Source organism: Erythrolamprus reginae, chromosome 1, assembly GCF_031021105.1.
Source record: "Erythrolamprus reginae isolate rEryReg1 chromosome 1, rEryReg1.hap1, whole genome shotgun sequence".
Classification (NCBI taxonomy): domain Eukaryota; kingdom Metazoa; phylum Chordata; class Lepidosauria; order Squamata; family Dipsadidae; genus Erythrolamprus; species Erythrolamprus reginae.
In genome coordinates, this window is record NC_091950.1 from 9,228,092 (window position 1) to 9,248,108 (window position 20,017).

Genomic DNA, 20,017 nt, shown 5'->3' on the forward strand with positions numbered 1-20,017 from the left:
GGGAGTTGAAGTCCACCCATCTTAACACATGCTGGCTGGGGAATTCTGGGAGTTGAAGTCCACCCATCCTAACACATGCTGGCTGGGGAATTCTGGGAGTTGAAGTCCACCCATCTTAACACATGCTGGCTGGGGAATTCTGGGAGTTGAAGTCCACCCATCCTAACACATGCTGGCTGGGGAATTCTGGGAGTTGAAGTCCACCCATCCTAACACATGCTGGCTGGGGAATTCTGGGAGTTGAAGTCCACCCATCTTAACACATGCTGGCTGGGGAATTCTGGGAGTTGAAGTCCACCCATCCTAACACATGCTGGCTGGGGAATTCTGGGAGTTGAAGTCCACCCATCCTAACACATGCTGGCTGGGGAATTCTGGGAGTTGAAGTCCACCCATCCTAACACATGCTGGCTGGGGAATTCTGGGAGTTGAAGTCCACCCATCCTAACACATGCTGGCTGGGGAATTCTGGGAGTTGAAGTCCACCCATCCTAACACATGCTGGCTGGGGAATTCTGGGAGTTGAAGTCCACAAGTCTTAAAGTTGGCAAGTCTGAAACCCCCTGATCTATATTTATACTTTTAAAAAAAGAGAGAAAGAAGCACATTGTAATGTAAAGTGCCATTTATTTTATCTCCCCATGATGAAAATATTTCCTTAAAAAAAAAAATTGCACCATCATAAAGCTGAACACATTCTCCTTAAAACACCCCCTAAAACAACTCAAGCCAAAAAAGAAAATACCCCAAATTAAAAAAACAAAACAAAAACAAAACAAGAGCAAAACATATCGATCTGTCAAACATTTTTACTAAGTTAATTTTTTTTGTTGTTGGTTGGTTCAAAAATTTAAATAGAGGCAGAGAAACACGAAGACATCCCTGGGGCCCACGGACAACTCCCCCCTCCCGCTCCCCTCCCTACCCAGCTAAAGCTTCACTGTGCAGATATGGGTTCTGTCGAAATAATCAAAATTAGAAAGGAAAAAGAAGAGAGAGAGAGAGAGAGAGAGAGAAAAAGCAGCGTCCTTTTTTGGACGGAGCGACCTCTGTGACCGCTTCTCAACTCCAAACGCTGAATAGGATACATTCAAATCTGCAGGAGTCGTGTTGGCCCCCCCACCACACCCGAAACAATCGGAACAAAATGCGTTCGCGAGGGGGAGACGAGAGAATTACAATAGCAGCTAGTGGGGATTTTTTTTTTTTAAAGAAACAACACCAGAGAGCCATGCGCCACAGACCCTCCTGCCGTCACGCTGCGAAACGGGCCGGCTCTCAGGAGATTAAGGTCCAAAATGTCTCGAGCTGGACACTGTAACAGGAGAACGGGTGTTCGTTTGCAGTGGCCTGCATAAAAATGGACAAGAGATTCCACCGGCCCGTTGATGATTCGCCATCTCAAAATGTTTTGGACACAACCCGGCCCCTCCAGGATTGCCTAAAGATTTATATTATTTATATTTTTTACAGTTCTCTTTGCATTTTTGGGCTCTTCCTGGGAGATTCCACCTTTTTCTCCCCCCTTCTCTCACCGCTCTTCGGTAGGGTGGGGGAAAGGGTGCTCCATGCACTCTTAGCTGCACAGATCAGGGCAACAATAGAAGCATTCAAATACAGCAGGAGCCTGCAAACTTGGGAACTTTTAAGACTTGTGGACTTCAGCTCCCAGAATTCCCCAGCCAGCTGAGCTGGCTGGGGAATTCTGGGAGCTGAAGTCCACAAGTCTTAAAAGTTCCCAAGTTTGCAGGCTCCTGCAGTAGAGCCAGCTTTAAAATGAAGGCCAATTCATTGATCTAAAGAGCTACGGCCGAGCCATTTCCTCCCCACTCGAAACAATACAAACAGCAGGGAAAATGTGAATTCCCACCCTTACACCGGGCTTAAATTCTTCCTCCCGACCCTCCGCTCTGAGTTAAATCGCTAACCGTTGCATCCTTTCCCCCTCTGAAGTAAAGCTCAAATTTGCTACCCAGGCCACCGCCTGCTCCTTGCGCCTTCGGCCCTCAAATTAGTTGAAAGGGAGGGAAAAACAGAAGAAAGAGAGAGAGGAGAAAAAGATACCGATGAGCTTTTCTGGACAGGGAATTTCAGGGATGTAGTAGAGCCAGGGAGAAATTCAAAAGAAGACGTCCCTGAGAAGTCTTCTCCCTCTTCCGAAAAAAAGGAAGGCCGCAGATTCAATCAGAAAAAAGAAACTTCAACTTGAACGACAACCAATTAAAAATCCTTCCTTGCCTCGAATTTCCTGAGAGCAAGACAGCGAGAAACGATCTGCTGCCGAGAGACTGCCGTTGGTTCCCATTATGGGGTTTTACGGGTCCCATCAAGTTGGTTCTCACCTGGTAATAACTTGTACCAGGTCTTCAGGATTCCCCTGTGGTGTGCGGGGAACTCCGTGCCGCTGCGGTGTTGGCCATGCCCCTCTTTCAATGCAAACTCCGCATTGGCAACAGGAAGGGAATCCAGCCAGTAAACTCAGTTCCATTCAGATGCTCCTTTGGTGACAAAAGAGCGCATGCACGCACTATCATGCACGCACAAGTGCCCATACCCACAACTCAATGCATGGGGAGGGTGAAAACAACTTCCTCCACCCCCCCGGAGGTCCTCTGGAGGCTAGAAACGGTCTGTTTCCAAACTTCTGGTGGCCCCTAACATTAGGCTCATGTTTTGCCTTTCCCAGGCTCCAAAGGCTTCCCTGGAGCAGAGGAGAGGGTAAAAATGCCCTCGCCCACCCCACCGGAGGCTTTCTGGAAGCCAAAAATGCTCTCCCAGAGCCTCTGTGCAAGCCAGAAATCAGCTAGTCAGCACACAAATGCACATTGGAGCTGAGCTAGGGCAACAGTTCATGGGGCAGCAGATATGGCTCCGCGTGCAATCTGTGGCACCCGTGCCATAGGTTCACCATCATTGCCCTATGTCAACTCCAGCACACATGTGCATGCATGCTGGCCATCTGATTTTTGGGCTTCTGGAGAGGAGGCAATTTTCACCCACTGGGCTGTTTTCCACTCTCCCCCAGCTTCAGGAAAGCCTCCAGAGCCTGTGGATGGAGAAAAACATAGAAACATGGAAGATTGACAGCAGAAAAAGACCTCATGGTCCATCTAGTCTGCCCTTCCTATATTTCCTATATTTTATCTTAGAATGGATATACAGTATGTTTATCCCAGGCATGTTTAAATTCAGTTACTGTGGATTTACCAACCACGTCTGCTGGGAGTTTGTTCTAAGCATCTACTACTCTTCCAGTAAAATAATAATTTCTCATGTTGCCGCCCCGAGTCTTCAGAGAGGCGCGGCATACAAATCTAATAAATTATTATTCTGATCTTTCCAACTAACCTCCGATTGTGTTCCCTTGTTCTTGTGTTCACTTTCCTATTAAAAACACTTCCCTCCTGAACCTTATTTAACCCTTTAACATATTTAAATGTTTCGATCATGTCCAGCCTTTCCCTTCCATCCTCCAGACTATACAGATTGAGTTCATGAAGTCTTTCCTGATAAGTTTTATGCTTAAGACCTTCCACCATTTTTGTAGCCCGTCTTTGGACCCGTTCAATTTTGTCAATATCTTTTTGTAGGTGAGGTCTCCAGAACTGGACACAGTATTCCAAATGGGGTCTCACCAGCACTCTATACAGTGGGATCACAATCTCCCTCTTCCTGCTTGTTATATCTCTAGCTATGCAGCCAAGCCTTCTACTTGCTTTCCCTATCGCCTGACCGTACTGTTCACCCATTTTGACTGTCAGAAATCACTACCCCTAAATTCTTCTCTTCTGAAGTTTTTGAACTGCCAATACAATACTCAGATTAAGGATTCCTTTTGCCCAAGTGCATTATTTTACATTTGGAAACATTAAACTGCAGTTTCCATTGCTTTGACCACTTATCTAGTAAAGCTAAATCATTTGCCATATTACAGACGCCTCCAGGAATATCAACCCTATTGCACACTTTAGAGTCATTGGCAAATAGGCAAACCTTCCCAACAACCCAACTGGAAGTTTGGAAACTTGGGGGCAGTGTGTGTGTGGGGGGGTGGTTGTGTGTGCATGCATGAGGGGATGCCACTGCATTGAGTGTAGGCATGTGCCTTCGCACCATTACATGTGTGCGCGCCCTTTTGGCACCTGAGCAAAAAAAAGGTTCGCCATCACTGGTATATATATGGTCTCCTTCCTTGAGCAGGGGGTTGGACTAGGAGACCTCCGAGGTCCCTTCCAATTCTACTACTTAACTACAGTTGTGGGATTTAGCTACCCTTCACAGGGACGCCAGCCATATTCATGGGGACTAACAGGGAAGTCTTGCGGGAAGAGAATATGTCCATTTTGCTACGAGTTTGGCAGAAGAAAGAGCTTGAATGTTCTGTGGTCTTCTGTTAAAACTTGGGAGGGGGAAATATGTGGGAGCCATGCCGGAAAAGTATGGACAGCCGAAGGCTTCTGGCAGGAAAAAGCCGCTACTTATGACCACTTTCATTCTTGACTTCCTTGCTCCAGGGAGAATTGGAGGATTTACTCCGACCCTTTCTGGCCTTGGGGCTGCCACTTGAGGATGGCAGTAAATGAAGTTGGGTGTGGTTGTTCTACATGCCACTGAGATAAGATGATGTCAGCAAAGGTGCTGAAGTATCCGAGGGGTAAACCCTTTGCAAGCATCGGGGCTCTTTTGTTAGCCCGCCAGCAGATCAATAGGCCATAGAGAGTGGCTCTGTCTGGCTGAATGAGATCGATGGATGAAGGAGAGGAGATTCCCTTCCAAGGGGCCACAGAGGGAGGGGCGAGGTAAAAGGCTACAACCCTTTAAGAGGGCAATGGCCAATTGGAGGGTTCATCGTTCTCCTCCAGGAAAAACACCCCCCTCTTCTTAGGTCCAGCAGGACTGTCATCGGCTTTTTGGAACCCACATGTCATCCATGTTGCCGACCGAAGCATTTAGCAATTTTAAGAAGAGGAAGAGAGAGAAAAAAGAGAGAGGGAGGAAGAAAGAGAGGGAGAAAATGGAAAGAAAGGGATAAACAGGAGAGAAAATGGAAGTAGGGGAAAAAGATGGAAAGACAAGAAGGATAAAGAGATGAGAAGGAAGGAGGGAGAGGAAGGAAATGGGAGGATGGAGAAAGAAAAAAATAGGATGATTGGTTGGATGAGAGGGAGAGAGGGAAGGAAGGGAAGGGGGGAAGGAAGGAAAGAAGGAAGGAAAGAAGGAAGGACGGACCTAATCAGTGGTGGCACTCAGCCAGTTTGCACCACTTCAGAAAAACCGGTTGTTAACTTTCCAAGCAGTTTGTTGAACTGCTCGGAAGGAAGACAGGAAGGATAAACAGATGAGGGAGGGAGAGGAAGGAAATGGGAGGATGAAGAAAGAAAAAGATAAATAGGATGGATGGTTGGATGAGAGGGAGAGAGGAAAGGAAGGGAAGGGAAGGAAGGGGATGGAGGCAAGGGGGCTAAAAACAGACCGGGGGGGGGCATCCTGGCCCAGCCAATGAAATATTTAGTCCTCCCCCCCCCTGCAGTGGCTGCCTTTCCTCAGAGCCAGAGAGGCCGAGGGCTGCAACCCGGGAGAGCCCCAGGTGTGCAGCCCAACTGCTATGATGACACCGCAGCCTCCTGGGAGGGCAGTGCAGCAGCCGAGCCCAAAGAAAGGAAAACAGACGAAGCCGGGCGAGCCTTAAGGGGGGAAACCAGAGCGATGGCACCCTCGGGCAGCCTGGCTGTATCCAAGCAGCAAAACACAGGAGGGGAGAAGGGACAGCCAAGGCCACAGGCGCTGCTGGCATTCACGGCTCTGGGAGAAAAGAAGAGAGACTGACACAACCGGTCCTCCACACACTTATAATCCTCACGAAACCACAAACCGAAAGCTTTTCTGCCCACCATGACTGCCCCCTCCTCTCTCCCAAAACTCAGCATTCTCCAATGGCTTCAAACTCCTCCTCCTCGTGTCACCGAAGCCTGGACGGACGGAGAAGGTAATTCAAGTGAGCCAAGTCTGCCTGCCTTTTCACCCACCCACCCAGACCCAAATTCCTGCCCTCTCCCCTTCAAAGGGGACACGAGGCAGGCAGGCAGGCAGAGTGGAAAAGAAGATGGCCACAGGAAGGAGTTGAGAGCTCGGCCAAAGAGACACAGTTCCTCAGTCGGGCCGTTTCTTTTGCTATCTGCTCCCAAACAGCTTCCAGGAAATCAAGAGGCCACAGGTCCCTTCCGTTCCTGGGCCGTAGGTCCAAGAGGCAACGACAAAGCCCTCGGATTGGCTAAACTGCCCGCTTTGCCCTGGCTGGCCCAGGTAGTGAGGTCTCTGCCCATCAGCAAATGCTCATCCTTAGACTCACCTACAGGAAAGGAGGGAGAGAAAGAAAGAAAGGGAGAGAGAAACAGGAAGAGAAAGAAAGAAACAAGAGAGAGAAAGAAACAGGAATGGAGGGAGGGAGGGAGGGAGGGAAAGTGAGACAGAAAGAGAGAGGGAGAGAAAGAAAGAAATAGGAAGGAAGGGGGAGAGGGAAAGAGAAAAAGATGAGATAGATAGATAGATAGATAGATAGATAGATAGATAGATAGGTAGGTAGGTAGATATAGATGATAGACAGAAAAACAAAAACAAAATAAAAGAGTTGGAAGGGTACTTGGAGGTGTTTAATTTAATTTAATTTATTTGATTTCTATGCTGCCCAATCCCATGGGACTCAGGGTGGCTATGTTAGTTCAACCACCTCCACAGCTTTGGATAAACGATTGTACAAAATGAAAGAGACAAGCGAGAGAGAGAAAGCTAGTGAGGAAAAGAGAGGAAGAGGGATAAAAAAGAAATAGAGAAGGAAGGGAAGGGAAAGGAAAGAAAAGAGGAGGGGAAGAAGGGAGAGGAGAGGGGGGAAAAGAAAGGGAAGGAAAAGGAAAGAAAAGAAAAGAAAGGAAAAGAGAAAGCCTATCCTGGAAATTCTTTCCTCCTCAAACCAAACAGAAGCCAAGCCCGTCTCGGCCAGCCCTTCCCACCCAAATTGGAGAGCTTGCAGAGAGCGAGGGATTCTCCCACCGCAGGAAGAGAAACCAAACCAAACCCAAGAACAGGGAGGAAGAAGCCGAGATACTTTTCTGCTCTTGAGGGAGAGAGAGAAAGAGAAAGAGAGACGCAATCTCTTTTTTGATAGCTCTCCTGCCTGGCTCGTTCTGGGTGCAAAGTCCGAAGGAGGAGGAGAGGCAAGGGGGCTTCCTCCTTCCGCCGGGAGGGCAGCGAACAGCAGCAGACAAGCAGGTGCATGAAAGAGAGGGAGGGAGGGAGGCGGAAGAACAAGGCAGCTGGCGTGGCGGTCACATGGCCGTGCGGGTAGGGGTGCTGGGCTGCTTCAACCGCAGCGTCTTGCATAGCCAGCCGGCAAAATCCACCACTTCCACTTCGGCACACTTGATGAAGGTGTGATTCTGGGAAAGAAGAGGGAAGGGAGGAAAGGGGGTAAAAAAAAAAAGAAGAGAGTTAGCACCATAGACGTCATTGGATGGAAATTAAGGACAGGAAGCGGTGGCCTTGCAGAGGGCTGGGAAAACAAGGGTCAGGGGGTCAAAGGGAAGTTGAATTTCCCTATCTGAACCTTTTTTGTGAAAGGTGTGGGACAGAGGTATCCAAATGTGGTCCCTTTAAGACTTGTGGACTTCGACTCTCAGGATTCCTCAGCCAGCAGAGCAGGCTGGGGAATTCTGGGAGTTGAAGTCCACAAGTCTTAAAGCGGCCACAACTGGAGATTGCTGGGTGGGGGACTTTTGAAAAAGGACCCAAAGAATGTCCATCTCAGTACAGGTTATCCTCGATTTACAACCAACTGTCTGAAGTTACAAAAAAAGTAACATACGTCCAGTCCTTCCACTTATAGCAATAGCCCTTAGACTTATAGAAACATAGAAACATAGAAGACTGACGGCAGAAAAAGACCTCCTGGTCCATCTAGTCTGCCCTTATACTATTTCCTGTATTTTATCTTACAATGGATATATGTTTATCCCAGGCATGTTTAAATTCAGTTACTGTGGATTTACCAACCACGTCTGCTGGAAGTTTGTTCCAAGGATCTACTACTCTTTCAGTAAAATAATATTTTCTCATGTTGCCTTTGATCTTTCCCCCAACTAACCTCAGATTGTGTCCCCTTGTTCTTGTGCTCACTTTCCTATTAAAAACACTTCCCTCCTGAACCTTATTTAACCCTTTAACATATGTAAATGTTTTGATCATGTCCCCCCTTTTCCTTCTGTCCTCCAGACTCTACAGATGGAGTTCATGAAGTCTTTCCTGATACGTTTTATGCTTAAGACCTTCCACCATTCTTGCAGCCCGTCTTTGGACCCGTTCAATTTTGTCAATATCTTTTTGTAGGTGAGGTCTCCAGAACTGGACACAGTATTCCAAATGTGGTCTCACCAGCGCTCTATATAAGGGGATCACAATCTCCCTCTTCCTGCTTGTTATACCTCTAGCTATGCAGCCAAGCATCCTACTTGCTTTTCCTACTGCCCGACCACACTGCTCACCCATTTTGAGACTGTCAGAAATTACTACCCCTAATACCACTTCATTATTTATTTATTTATTTATTCATTTATTTATTTGTTTATTTGATTTGATTTGATTTGTATGCCACCCCTCTCCATAGACTCGGGGCAACAATAACAAAGACAATGTAAGAACAAATCTATAATTTAAAAAACACTAAAACCCCCATTATTAAAAAGCATACACACAAACATACCATGTATAAACTGTATAGGCCCAGGGGAGATGTCTCAGTTCCCCCATGCCTGACGGCAGAGATGGGTCTTAAGAACTTTACAAAAGGCAAGGCGGGTGAGGGCAGTTCTGATCTCCGGGGGGAGCTGGTTCCAGAGGGTCGGGGCCGCCACAGAGAAGGCTCTTCTCCTGGGTCCCGCCAAACGACATTGTTTAGTCGACGGGACCCGGAGAAGGCCAACTCTGTGGGACCTAACCGGTCGCTGGGATTCGTGCGGCAGAAGGCGGTCCCTCTCTAAGTGATTTACAGGGTCAGCATATTGCCCCTGGGTCCTCATTTTACCCACCTCAGAAAAATGTATGGCTGAGTCAACCTTGAGTTTGTGGTGAGATTTGAACTGCTGAACTACAGCTAGCAGTCAGCAGAAGTAGCCTGCAGTGCTGCACTCTAACCACTGTGTTACCCCGGCTCTGATGTGCTGTGACTTATGACCATCACCGCACATCAACAAAATTCAGACCGGTGTGGCGTGTGTGTGTGTTTACAGCTGGTTGCAGCCTCCCAAGATCGGGTGATGGCTGTTTGTGACCTTCCCAGCTGGCTCCCAACAATGGAACCATCTGGGTTTGCTTAAATGACCATATGATTCACTGAACAACGGCACTAAATTTCTTAACTAGGGTGGCCAAAACAACAAAAAAAGAAGTACAGTGTTCCCTTGATTTCCGCGGGGGATGCGTTCCGAGACCACCCGTGAAAGTCGAATTTCCGCAAAGTAGAAATGCGGAAGTAAATACACCATTTTTGGCTATGGATAGTATCACAAGCCTTCCTTAACACTTTAAACCCCTAAATTACCATTTCCCATCCCCTTAACAACCATTTACTCACCATTATTACTGGTACTCACCATTGAATAAGACACTTAGTGATCCTGATATTTATAAACATAATTATTTATTAATAATAATTATTTTTTTGTTATTTATTTGCAAAAATTATTAGTTTGGCGATGACGTATAACGTCATTGGGTGGGAAAAACCGTGGTATAGGAAAAAAAGCACGAAGTATTTTTTAATTAATATTTTTTGGAAAACCGTGGTATAGGCTATTTGCGAAGTTCGAACCCGCGAAAATCGAGGGAACACTGTACTTTCCCCCAATATTTTGGGGGGCTTTTCACCCCCCTCTGAAAACGTTTCATTTCTCATCCAAAGAATTTCTTCAGAAGTGAAGAAAAAAAAAAAGATTCTTGGATGAGAAGCGAGACATTTTCAAAGTACAGTGGTACCTCGGTTCTCGACCACAATTCGTTCCGGAAGTGTGGTCGAGAACCGATTTGGTCGAGAACCGAATTAATTTACCCCATAGGAAATAAAGGAAATGGATTTAATTGGTTCCCAGCCCATTGACTTGCTGGGAACCAATTAAATCTATTTCCTCTATTTCCTATGGGATAAAGATCTGAGGGGACAGGGTGAGAGGGAATGGGAGTCGGGATCCGACATGCCCCTCCTGGCCGCCCTCTTAACAGCCTCCCAGTCTCTACCGTCTAACTGCTCCAAGCTGCAGGAAGGGTAGGGCTGGCTGCAATACCAGCAGCTTTGGGGGGCTCCTTTCCTCAGCGGTTCAGTTTGTTACCTCCAGGCAGCTGCACCAACTTTTTCTTTCATGGCGGCGGCTTCCCTTCGAGGAGGAGCAGCAGCAGTGTCAGGAACGTCACGTGATGAAGGGAAGCCGCCGGAGCCGCCGCCACCACCGGGAAAGAAAAAATTGGTGCAGCTGCCTGGAGGTAACAAACTGAACCGCTGAGGAAAGGAGCCTCCCGAAGCTGCTGGTATTGCAGCCAGCCCTACCCTTGCTGCAGCTTGGAGCAGTTAGACGGTAGAGACTGGGAGGCTGTTAAGAGGGCGGCCAGGAGGGGCGGGTCAGATCCCGACTCCCATTCCCTCTCACCCAGTCCCCTCAGATCTTGTGGCAGCTGCTTTGCAAAGCTGCCCTGGTCGCACATTTCGGATAGTAAACAAAATTTTCTGTTCAGTATCCGAATTTTTGTTTGGATACCGAAGCAAATTTTGGCAGAAAATTTTGTTCGGTATCCGAAATGTACGAAAACCAAGGCGTTCGAGAACCGAGGTACCACTGTAACAAACCAAAAAAAGAGCAGTTGCTCTTCTGGAAAGAGCAGCTTTGCAACAACCGCATACTGGATAATGGACATGTGCAAAAAAGTTTGTAAAACCAGCAGTCGCTCATTGAATTAAGTGCAGAGAAGAGCAATTAAGATGATTTAGGGCAGTGATTTTCAACCTTTCTTGAGCCGCGGCACATTTTTTTACATTTACGAAACCCTGGGGCACATTGAGCGGGGGGGGGGGAGGACTAAAAAAAGTCTGAACAAAAAAATTCTCTCTCTCTCTTCCTCCCTTTCGCTCTATTTCTCTCTCTCTTCCTCCCTCTTTCTCTCCCTTCATCTTTCTTTCTCTCTCCCTCCCTCTTTCTCTCCCTTCATCTTTCTTTCTCTCTCTCTCCATCCCTTTCTTTCTCTTCCTTCCTTCCTCTCTTTTTTGCTCTTTCTCTCTCCCTCCCTCCCTCTATGTCTTTCTCTCTCTCTCCTTCCCTCCCTCCCTCTCTTTCTCTCTTTCTCTTTCTTTCTTTTTCTTGTTCTCTTTCTCTCTCTTGCCTTCTCTCTATTCTCTTTCTCTCTTGCTTTCTTTCTCTCTCTCTTTCTTTCTCTCTTTCTTTCTCTCTCTCTCTGAGCTTCACGGCACACCTGACCATGTCTCGCGGCACACTAGTGTGCCACGGCACACTGGTTGAAAAACCACTGATTTAGGGGACCAGACATATGAAGAACAGTTGTTGGAATTGGGTATCTCTAGTTTAATGAAAAGAAGAACCAGGGGAGACAACATAGCAGCGTTCCAATATCTCAGGGGTTGCCACAAAGAAGAGGGAGTCAAGCTATTCTCCAAAGCACCTGAGGGCAGGACAAGAAGCAATGGGTGGAAATTAAACAAGGAGAGAAGCAACTTAGAACTAAGGAGAAATTTCCTGACAGTTAGAACAATTAATCCGTGGAACTACTTGCCTCCAGAAGTTGTGAATGTTCCACTGGAAGTTTTTAACAAGACACTGGACAACCGTTTGTCTAAAATGGTATAGGGCAGTGATGGCGAAACCTTTCGGCACCAAGTACCCAAACCGGAACATACATGTGCACCACAGCACCAGAAATCTGAACATGAGGTAGAGGTCTTCAGGTTTCAGATGGTCCAGTGCCCGTGAAGACCAGCTGGCCAGCACGCAAATGGACGCCAGAAACCAGAAGAGCAGCTGGAGACAGCGCACATCTCCGGGACCGCCTTCTGCCGCACGAATCCCAGTGACCAATTAGGTCCCACAGAGTGGGCCTTCTCCAGGTCCCGTCAACTAAACAATGTCGCTTGGCGGGACCCAGGGGAAGAGCCTTCTCTGTGGCGGCCCCGGCCCTCTGGAACCAAGTCCCCCCAGAGATTAGAATAGCCCCCACCCTTCTTGCCTTTCGTAAGCTTCTTAAAATCCACCTCTGTCGTCAGGCATGGGGGAACTGAGATATTCTTTCCCCCTAGGCTTCTACAATTTATGCATGGTACATTTGTATGTATGATTGGTTTTAAAATAAGGGTTTTTAGCTGCTTTAGTATTGGATTGTTGCATGTTGTTTTTACCACTGTTGTTAGCTGCCCCGAGTCTACGGAGAGGGGCAGCATACAAATCCCAAAAAAAATAATAGTATGCCCAGAGAGGACTCTGCCTGCTACCTCTGGCACGTGTGCCATAGGTTCGTCAACGTGGCTATATCCTGCCAAAACAGGGGGTTGGACTAGAAGACCTCCAAGGTCCCTTCTAGTCTAAATTCTAATTTCAATTCTTATTAATTCCATTCCTATTCCTATTGTATTCACCGTGCTTAGCAATGGAAACTTTGGTCCCAATTGTCTCCATAAGTCGTGGGATAACTGTAAATTTGGGGGGGGAGCCCTGTGTAGACTGTGGCTCCACCAAACTGCTGAGGCGTCTGTGGCCCTATAGCACAACCACCGCATTTAGCGTAAGCAGCGGCCAGGAACGCTGAAACCTGCAGTCCGTCCCCATTTAAAGAGACACGACCTTTATGCAAAACAGTATCAAGTTGCAAAAGGCAAATTTTAGTTTCCTCTACAGTGGTACCTCAAGATACGAACCCCTCGTCTTACGAACAACTCGTGATACGAACCCGGGGTTCAGAAAAATTTTGCCTCTTCTTACGAACTTTTTTCGAGTTACGAACCGGCGTTCGGAGACTGCTGGGAAGTCGCGCGGCTGTTTTAAAAGGTTGCAGCCGGCCTGGGGGGCTTTCCAGCACCCCCCCTAACCCCGAACCCGGGTTTGGGGGGGTGCTGGGAAGCCCCCCAGGCCGGCTGTCATCTTTTAAAACAGCCGCACGGCTTCTCAGCAGTCGCCGAAAGCCGTTTTTTTTGCGGGGGTTTTTTGGTTGCACAGATTAATTGACTTTACATTGTTTCCTATGGGAAACAATGTTTCGTCTTACGAACCTTTCGTCATACGAACCTCCTCCTTGCACCAATTAAATTCGTATCATGAGGTATTACTGTATTTGAAAAAAATAATAATGGGGAGGGTTTCAAGAATAAAAAAAGGGACATTACAATTTAAAGAAAAAATTTAACTCTTTAAAATTGGGTGCACGCACACACATTGACACGTCTTGAATTTACAGGTAGTCCTCGGCTAACGACCGTTCGTTTAGTGACCGTTTGCATTTACAGAGGCCCTAAAAACAATGACTTATGGCTGTTTTTCAGTTATGTGATCAGAATTCAGACGCTTGGCAATCGGCTCAAACTTATGACCGTTGTCCACGTCCCAAGGTCACAGGATTCTCTTTCGAGACCTTCTAAGCAAAGTCGATGGCGGAAGCCAGATTCACTTAACGGCAGGGTTACTAATTTATCAACAGTGGCAGTGATTTGCTTAACAACGGTGGCAAGAAAGGCCGTAAAAATGGGTCCAAACCTGCTTAACAAAGGTCTTCACTTAACAGCCGAAATTTTGGGCTCAATTGGTGGTCTTAAGTCGAGGACTGGCTGTATTTTCATTTAGGGTGGATTTCCCCCCCCTTCATTAATCCGGTTCTCGTTTGACAGTTTGTTGACGGAAGGTTTGGCTGGGAACGGAAAGCCCCTTCTCGAAGGCCTCTGCTCAATTTCTGTTCCTTGCAGATAGCGGACCCCTCCCTCAATGGCTTGAGAAGGAAGTCAAACCCACCCTGCTGTTTCACATCACATTTGTGTCACATGTGCTTATTCACGACTCTGCGCTCTCCAGACCGATGTTCTGAGTAAGAAATGCAAGTGGAGGGAAAAAAAACTGGGGGATTATCTCAGCAGCGCAGAGCTGGATACAATTCTCCTGTCTGGAGATAAGCAGACAGACGAGTCCTATGCAGAGCCCGCTTTCTGCCTCTATAAAAAGGCTTGTTTTTTTAAACCTTGGTGGTTATTAAGACATGTGGACTTCCTGGCTGGCTGAGGAATTCTGGGAGTTGAAGTCCACACAACTTAAAACGCAAGGAGGAGAAACACGGCAACAGGAAGTCATTCACTATTTCCCAATGGATTTTCCCTTCTTCCTGAAGTCTTTAAGGTTTTGTATTTTGGGCAAGGGGAATTCAGAAGAAGTTACATTTCTGAGTTCTTACAGCTTGGAATAATTTAAAAAAAAATGGCACGGAGTCGGCCCTTTGTGTCAGCCAATTAAAAAAAGGGAGCGGGGGAAGCACTTGGAAACATAGAAACATAGAGGATTGACAAGCAGAGAAAGACCTCACAGTCCATCTATTCTGCCCTTATACTATTTTCTGTATTTTATCTTAGGATGGATATATGTTTATCCCAGGCATGTTTAAATTCAGTTACTGTGGATTTATCTACCACGTCTGCTGGAAGTTTGTTCCAAGCATCTACTACTTTCAGTAAAATAATATTTTCTCACGTTGCTTCTGATCTTTCCCCCAACTAACTTCAGATTGTGTCCCCTTGTTCTTGGGTTCACTTTCCTGTTAAAAACACTTCCCTCCTGGACCTTATTTAACCCTTTGACATATTTAAATGTTTCGATCATGTCCCCCCTTTCCCTTCTGTCCTCCAGACTAGACAGATTGAGTTCATGAAGTCTTTCCTGATAGGTTTTATGCTTAAGACCTTCCACCATTCTTGTAGCCCGTCTTTGGACCCCTTCAATTTTGTCAATATCTTTTTGTAGGTGAGGACTCCAGAACTGAACACAGTGTTCCAAATGTGGTCTCTACTACACTACTTCAGTCAGATGGTTACCCAACACCTTCTTAAAAACTTCCAATGTTGGAGCACCCACAACTTCTGGAGGCAAGCTGTTCCACTGGTTCTAACTGTTAAGAAGTTTCTCCTTAGTTCTAAGTTGCTTCTCTCCTTGTTTAGTTTCCACCCATTGCTTCGTATTCTACCCTCAGGTGCTTTGGAGAATAACTTGACTCCTTCTTCTTTGTGGCAACCCCTGAGATATTGGAAGACTGCTTTCATGTCTCCCCTAGTCCTTCTTTTCATTAAATGAAAAGGGGTGTGGGAGGACCCTGTAAGCTCCTCAGCTTGAGACCACCTCCTCTATATCCTAAGTATATTCTACCCAATTCAAGACTTTTCCCTGGACAATCTACGTAATCGTTGTGTGCAATTCTCAGGACTTTTCGCACTTGGCACCATACTCCCCAAGTGGAAGGCAGGGCTGCTGCAATTCCTCAAAAGAACACAGCAGTAGAACACACCCGTTCACACTCAGAGGAGAATTAACAATAAGAGGGACGGGGAGGGGCCGATTTGCCTGGGGGAAGTGAGCAAGGATTTGGATCTACTTAGGGAAGGGAAATTCGGTATTTGAGCACACAAAGTACGCAACTCGACCATTCTTACCATCAGCATCTTTAGATCCGCACGTTCAGCAGGGTTTTTAATTAAGCTGTGGGGACAAAAAAAAAGAGGCAGGTTGGTCAATTATGATCCCTGCAAAATGCGCGCGCATGTATTCCTCAGGGGACCAGAGCTCCAGTGTTTGAGGGATGCAGGAGGCGCAAAGCTCTCCTCAGTTGTCCTGACTTAAGTCCATCTGCATGACTCCATCATAAATAAGATCATGCCAAGAGCACAGCCAGTCCTCGACTTGCAACGGTTTCCCGTAGCAACTGCTCAGTCACAACGGCACTGAAAGAAGTGATCTAAGGTCAGTTTATTTTTCACACTACTGATAAGCAAAGCCCATGGGGGAAGCCAGGCTCACGGTACAACCATGTTACTAATTTAAACAACCACAGGGATTCCCTTAACAAACATGGCAGGAAAAAAAAAAGGCATTAACATCATACACTTCTCATTTAGCTACATGAATTCTGGGCCCGTTGCAGTCGTAATTAGAGGACTACCACATGTGACTCCCTAAAGTTGTATAGGCCGTCTTCGACTGACAACAAAATTGTAATTCTCTAATTCAAAGTTCACTTAGTGACCGTTTGAAGTTACAACAGCTGAAAGAAGTGACTTATGACCATGACTTCACACTTATGACTGTTTTTCACACTTGCGATCATGCAGCATCCTTCTGGTCACGTGATTGAAATTCAGACAGTTATAGAAATGCGGATTCGTATTTATGACAGCTGCAGTGTCCCCGGTGTGTGTTTGCGTTTGTGCGTGTGTGTGTAGATGTGATTCCCTTTGCAGCTTTCTAACAAGCAACGTCAACAGGGAAGCCAGGTTCAATTAACTGCCCTGTCACTAACTTAAAAACAGCAGTGATTCGCTTAACAACCGTGGCAAGAAATGTTGTTTAAGTGGAGCAAAATTCACCTAATAGATGTCTCACTTAGCAACCAAAATGTGGGGCTCCGTTGTGGTTTGAAGTTGAGGACTTCCTTGTACAGAGCAGTCTTATTCTGTTTGAAAGACAGTCACAATGGATTTTTAACTGTTTTTAGTATTGGATTATTATTATATGCTGTTCTATTACTTTTTGTTAGCCGCCCCGAGTCTGCAGAGAGGGGCGGCATACAAATCCAATAACTAACTAACTAACTAACTAACTAACTAACTAACTAACCAACCAACCAACCAACCAACCAACCAACCAACCAACCAACCAACCAACCAACCAACCAACCAACCAACCAACCAACCAACCAACCAACCAACCAAACTGAAAGCTTTGCCAAACTGCATTCAGGAGTTACCTTTTCTAATCTTCCAATGAAAATAATCTATAGCTACGGAGGAGCCCTGGCACCTAGACCAGAGATCTTCTAACTTGGCATCTTTAAGACTTATGGACTTCAACTCCCAGAATTCTCCAGCCAGTTGGCTGGAGCATTCTGGGAGTTGGAGTCCGCAAGTCTTAAAACATAGAAACATAGAAAACTGACGGCAGAAAAAGACCTCATGATCCATCTAGTCTGCCCTTATACTATTTTTTGTATTTTATCTTAGGATGGATATATGTTTATCCCAGGCATGTTTAAATTCAGTTACTGTGTATTTACCAACTACGTCTGCTGGAAGTTTGTTCCAAGGATCTACTACTCTTTCAGTAAAATAATATTTTCTCATATTGCTTTTGATCTTTCCCCCAACTAACTTCAGATTGTGTCCCCTTGTTCTTGTGTTAGGTGAGGTCTCCAGAACTGGACACAGTATTCCAAATGTGGTCTCACCAGCGCTCTATATAGCAGGATCACAATCTCTCTCTTCCTGCTTGTTAAACCTCTAGTTATGCAGCCAAGCATCCAGCTATGCAGCCAAGCAAAGACAGCAAGTTTGGAGACACCTGACTTAGACTAACTTTATGGTCACTTGGAATGTACACTAACCAGCATACGTTAAAAATTAAAATTGGGTGTCTACAGCTCTCAAAGGGGTCACCGTCTCCAATAAACACTACATAAACATGACAGGATACATAAATACAAAATTATGCATATATCACATATATTCTATCACCCAGAGAAACAACACAGTATAGCTTGAATGTATACATGAACATGGCAAAAAAAAAAACAACCCTTAATTTTGTGAGTTTACCAGATGGATGTCATCAGGGAACAAAGCTGTTCCAGAATTGGGCAGTCCTGCAATAAGTACCGTACTTTCCAGAGTATAAGAGGCACTCTACCCCCACCCCAAAAGTGGGTGAAGATTTCATCTTATAGATCGAATATGGGCCCGTTTTTGGGCTCCCGAGCCCTCTGTGTGTTGCATTTTCACCCTCCCCAGCCCTCAAAAGCACTCTGCAGGCCAAAAATGGACTTTTTTTGGTAAAAACAGGATGCACAGAGGGCTCAGGAGGCCAAAAATGGGCCTGATTTTGGCCTGCAAAGTGCTTTTGCACGTCAGGGAGGGCAAAAACAGGACACGCGGAGGCCAAAATTATTTTTTTCTTGTTTTCTTCCTCTAAATCGAGGTACGTTTCATAGTCCCATGCACCTTATAATCTGATAAATATGGTACTTCGAAACCTCCTCCCAGAGGGAGCAACAGAAACCTGATTGTAAAGTAAAGTAGGTGTGGGGGGTCTCTACCAAGGCTTGAAGTTCCAAGGACATAGCGCTTATAAGCAGCATCCTGAATAACAGGAAGTGAGCTTCCTATGATCTTCTTGGTTATCCTCACCACTCACTGTATGGGCTTTCTGAGTCACTGCTGCCACCAAACCAAAAAGTGATGCTTAATGTTCACATTTGCAGGCCTGCACCTAAAAGGGAGAAACCTTCATCCTGGGTCAGCATGTTTCCAGAAGATGCATTCACAAAGACTCCGGGCCTCTAATCCCAAGGTTTTATATTTCCCACCGATAGGTATCTTACCATTTATTTACAAACTCCTGGAATTCTTGGGTGAAAACCCCGGTCGGCAGTTTTGGAGGTGGCTGAAATACATAGGGGGAAAAAAATTTAAGGTGAGGAAGTTCAGGAAAAGCCATAACAGTTTAGCCAATGAGGTTGACTTAATGATAGTTGCATTTGCTTAATGCAGCGTTTCCCAATCGGTGTGCCGCGGCACACTAGTGTGCCGCGAGACACCGTCAGGTGTGCCGCGGCGAGAGGCGGCGGAGGAGAGTGGGCGGATCGGGCGGGCAATGGGGCAGGGCGGAGAAGCCAGGGGCGTGTTTGGCCGGAGGTACCTACTGCCGCACCTTCCTGCCCCTGCCTCCCCACGGTGCCTCCGGCCAAACGCGCCCCTGGCTTCTCCGCCCTGCCCCATTGCCCGCCCGATCCGCCCACTCTCCTCCGCCGCCGCCTCCTGCCTTGGGGCGAGCGATCCGGGAGTCCGGGACTGTGTGGCTTTCGGCCGGGCTAACGGGAGGCGGCGCGAGGCCGGGCGCTGGGGACGTCTGGGAGGGCGAGGAGGCTGATGGCTGCTGCGCACTCCACTCTCTCTCCGGCTCTCTCTCGCTCTTTCTTTTTCTCTCTGTTGCTGGCGTGGTGAACGAGAGAGAAAGAGAGAGAGAGAAAAAGGAGGGGAGAGAGAATGAGAGAAAGAAAGCAAGAGAGAGGGAAAGAAAGCAAGAGAGAGAGAGAAAGAAAGGGGGGAAGGAGGGAGAGGGAAAGACATAGAGGGAGGGAAGGAGGGAGAGAAAAAGAGAGCAAAAAAGAGAGGAAGAAAGAAAGAGGGATGGAAAGAAGGGAAGGAAGGAAGAGAGAGAAAGAGGGAGGGAGAAATAGAGTGAAATGGAGGAAGAGATATTTTTTTTGTCCAAACTTTTCTTTAGCCCCCCCGCCCCCCCCCTTCAGTGTTCCCCAGAATTTTGAAAACATGAATAATGTGCCGCGGCTCAAAAAAGCTTGGGAAACACTGGCTTAATGACTATTCCAAAAAAGGCCATCAATTTAAGTCAGTCACAGGGGTAGACCCTTTAAAAATATATATATAATTTATTGTTTTTTAAGAAAAGAAAAAGAAAGAAAAAGGGGGGGGGGGAATAGGGATACAAAAAGTAAGGGGGATACAAAACAATAGACATATTTCAGCATAAGATATTTAACTTATTATATATCAGTTTTATACATTTAACTGTACATTTTCATTGTACTTAAATTTTTAACGTTTTACGGTTTCGTATCTATAGATTTACTTAGTAATATATTAGTATGGTTAGATAAGATAAGATGGGATTTGGGTGGGGAAAGGGAGAGGGGTGATACCTGCGGTATAGCAGGCATATGT

General features: G+C 46.4%; 1 protein-coding gene and 1 long non-coding RNA gene across 2 annotated transcripts in view; both read right to left on the bottom strand.

The window, feature by feature from the left end:
* Positions 1-607: 607 nt before the first annotated feature.
* Positions 608-4,782, bottom strand: LOC139163100 (uncharacterized). Its single transcript, XR_011558407.1, has 2 exons — positions 1,767-4,782; positions 608-1,627 (listed from the first exon to the last, which is right to left on the bottom strand). It is a non-coding gene; the product is annotated as an uncharacterized lncRNA (long non-coding RNA).
* Positions 4,783-6,640: 1,858 nt separating this feature from the next.
* MAP2K2 (mitogen-activated protein kinase kinase 2) overlaps positions 6,641-20,017 on the bottom strand; it is a 57,872-nt gene continuing 44,495 nt past the window's right edge. Inside the window, exons 9-11 of the mRNA XM_070744054.1 lie at positions 18,658-18,719; positions 15,722-15,767; positions 6,641-7,433 (exon numbers count right to left, since the gene is read on the bottom strand). Coding sequence (XP_070600155.1) covers positions 7,323-7,433; positions 15,722-15,767; positions 18,658-18,719 — 219 coding nt within the window. The 3' untranslated portion in view covers positions 6,641-7,322. The remainder of the gene's footprint in view (positions 7,434-15,721; positions 15,768-18,657; positions 18,720-20,017) is intronic.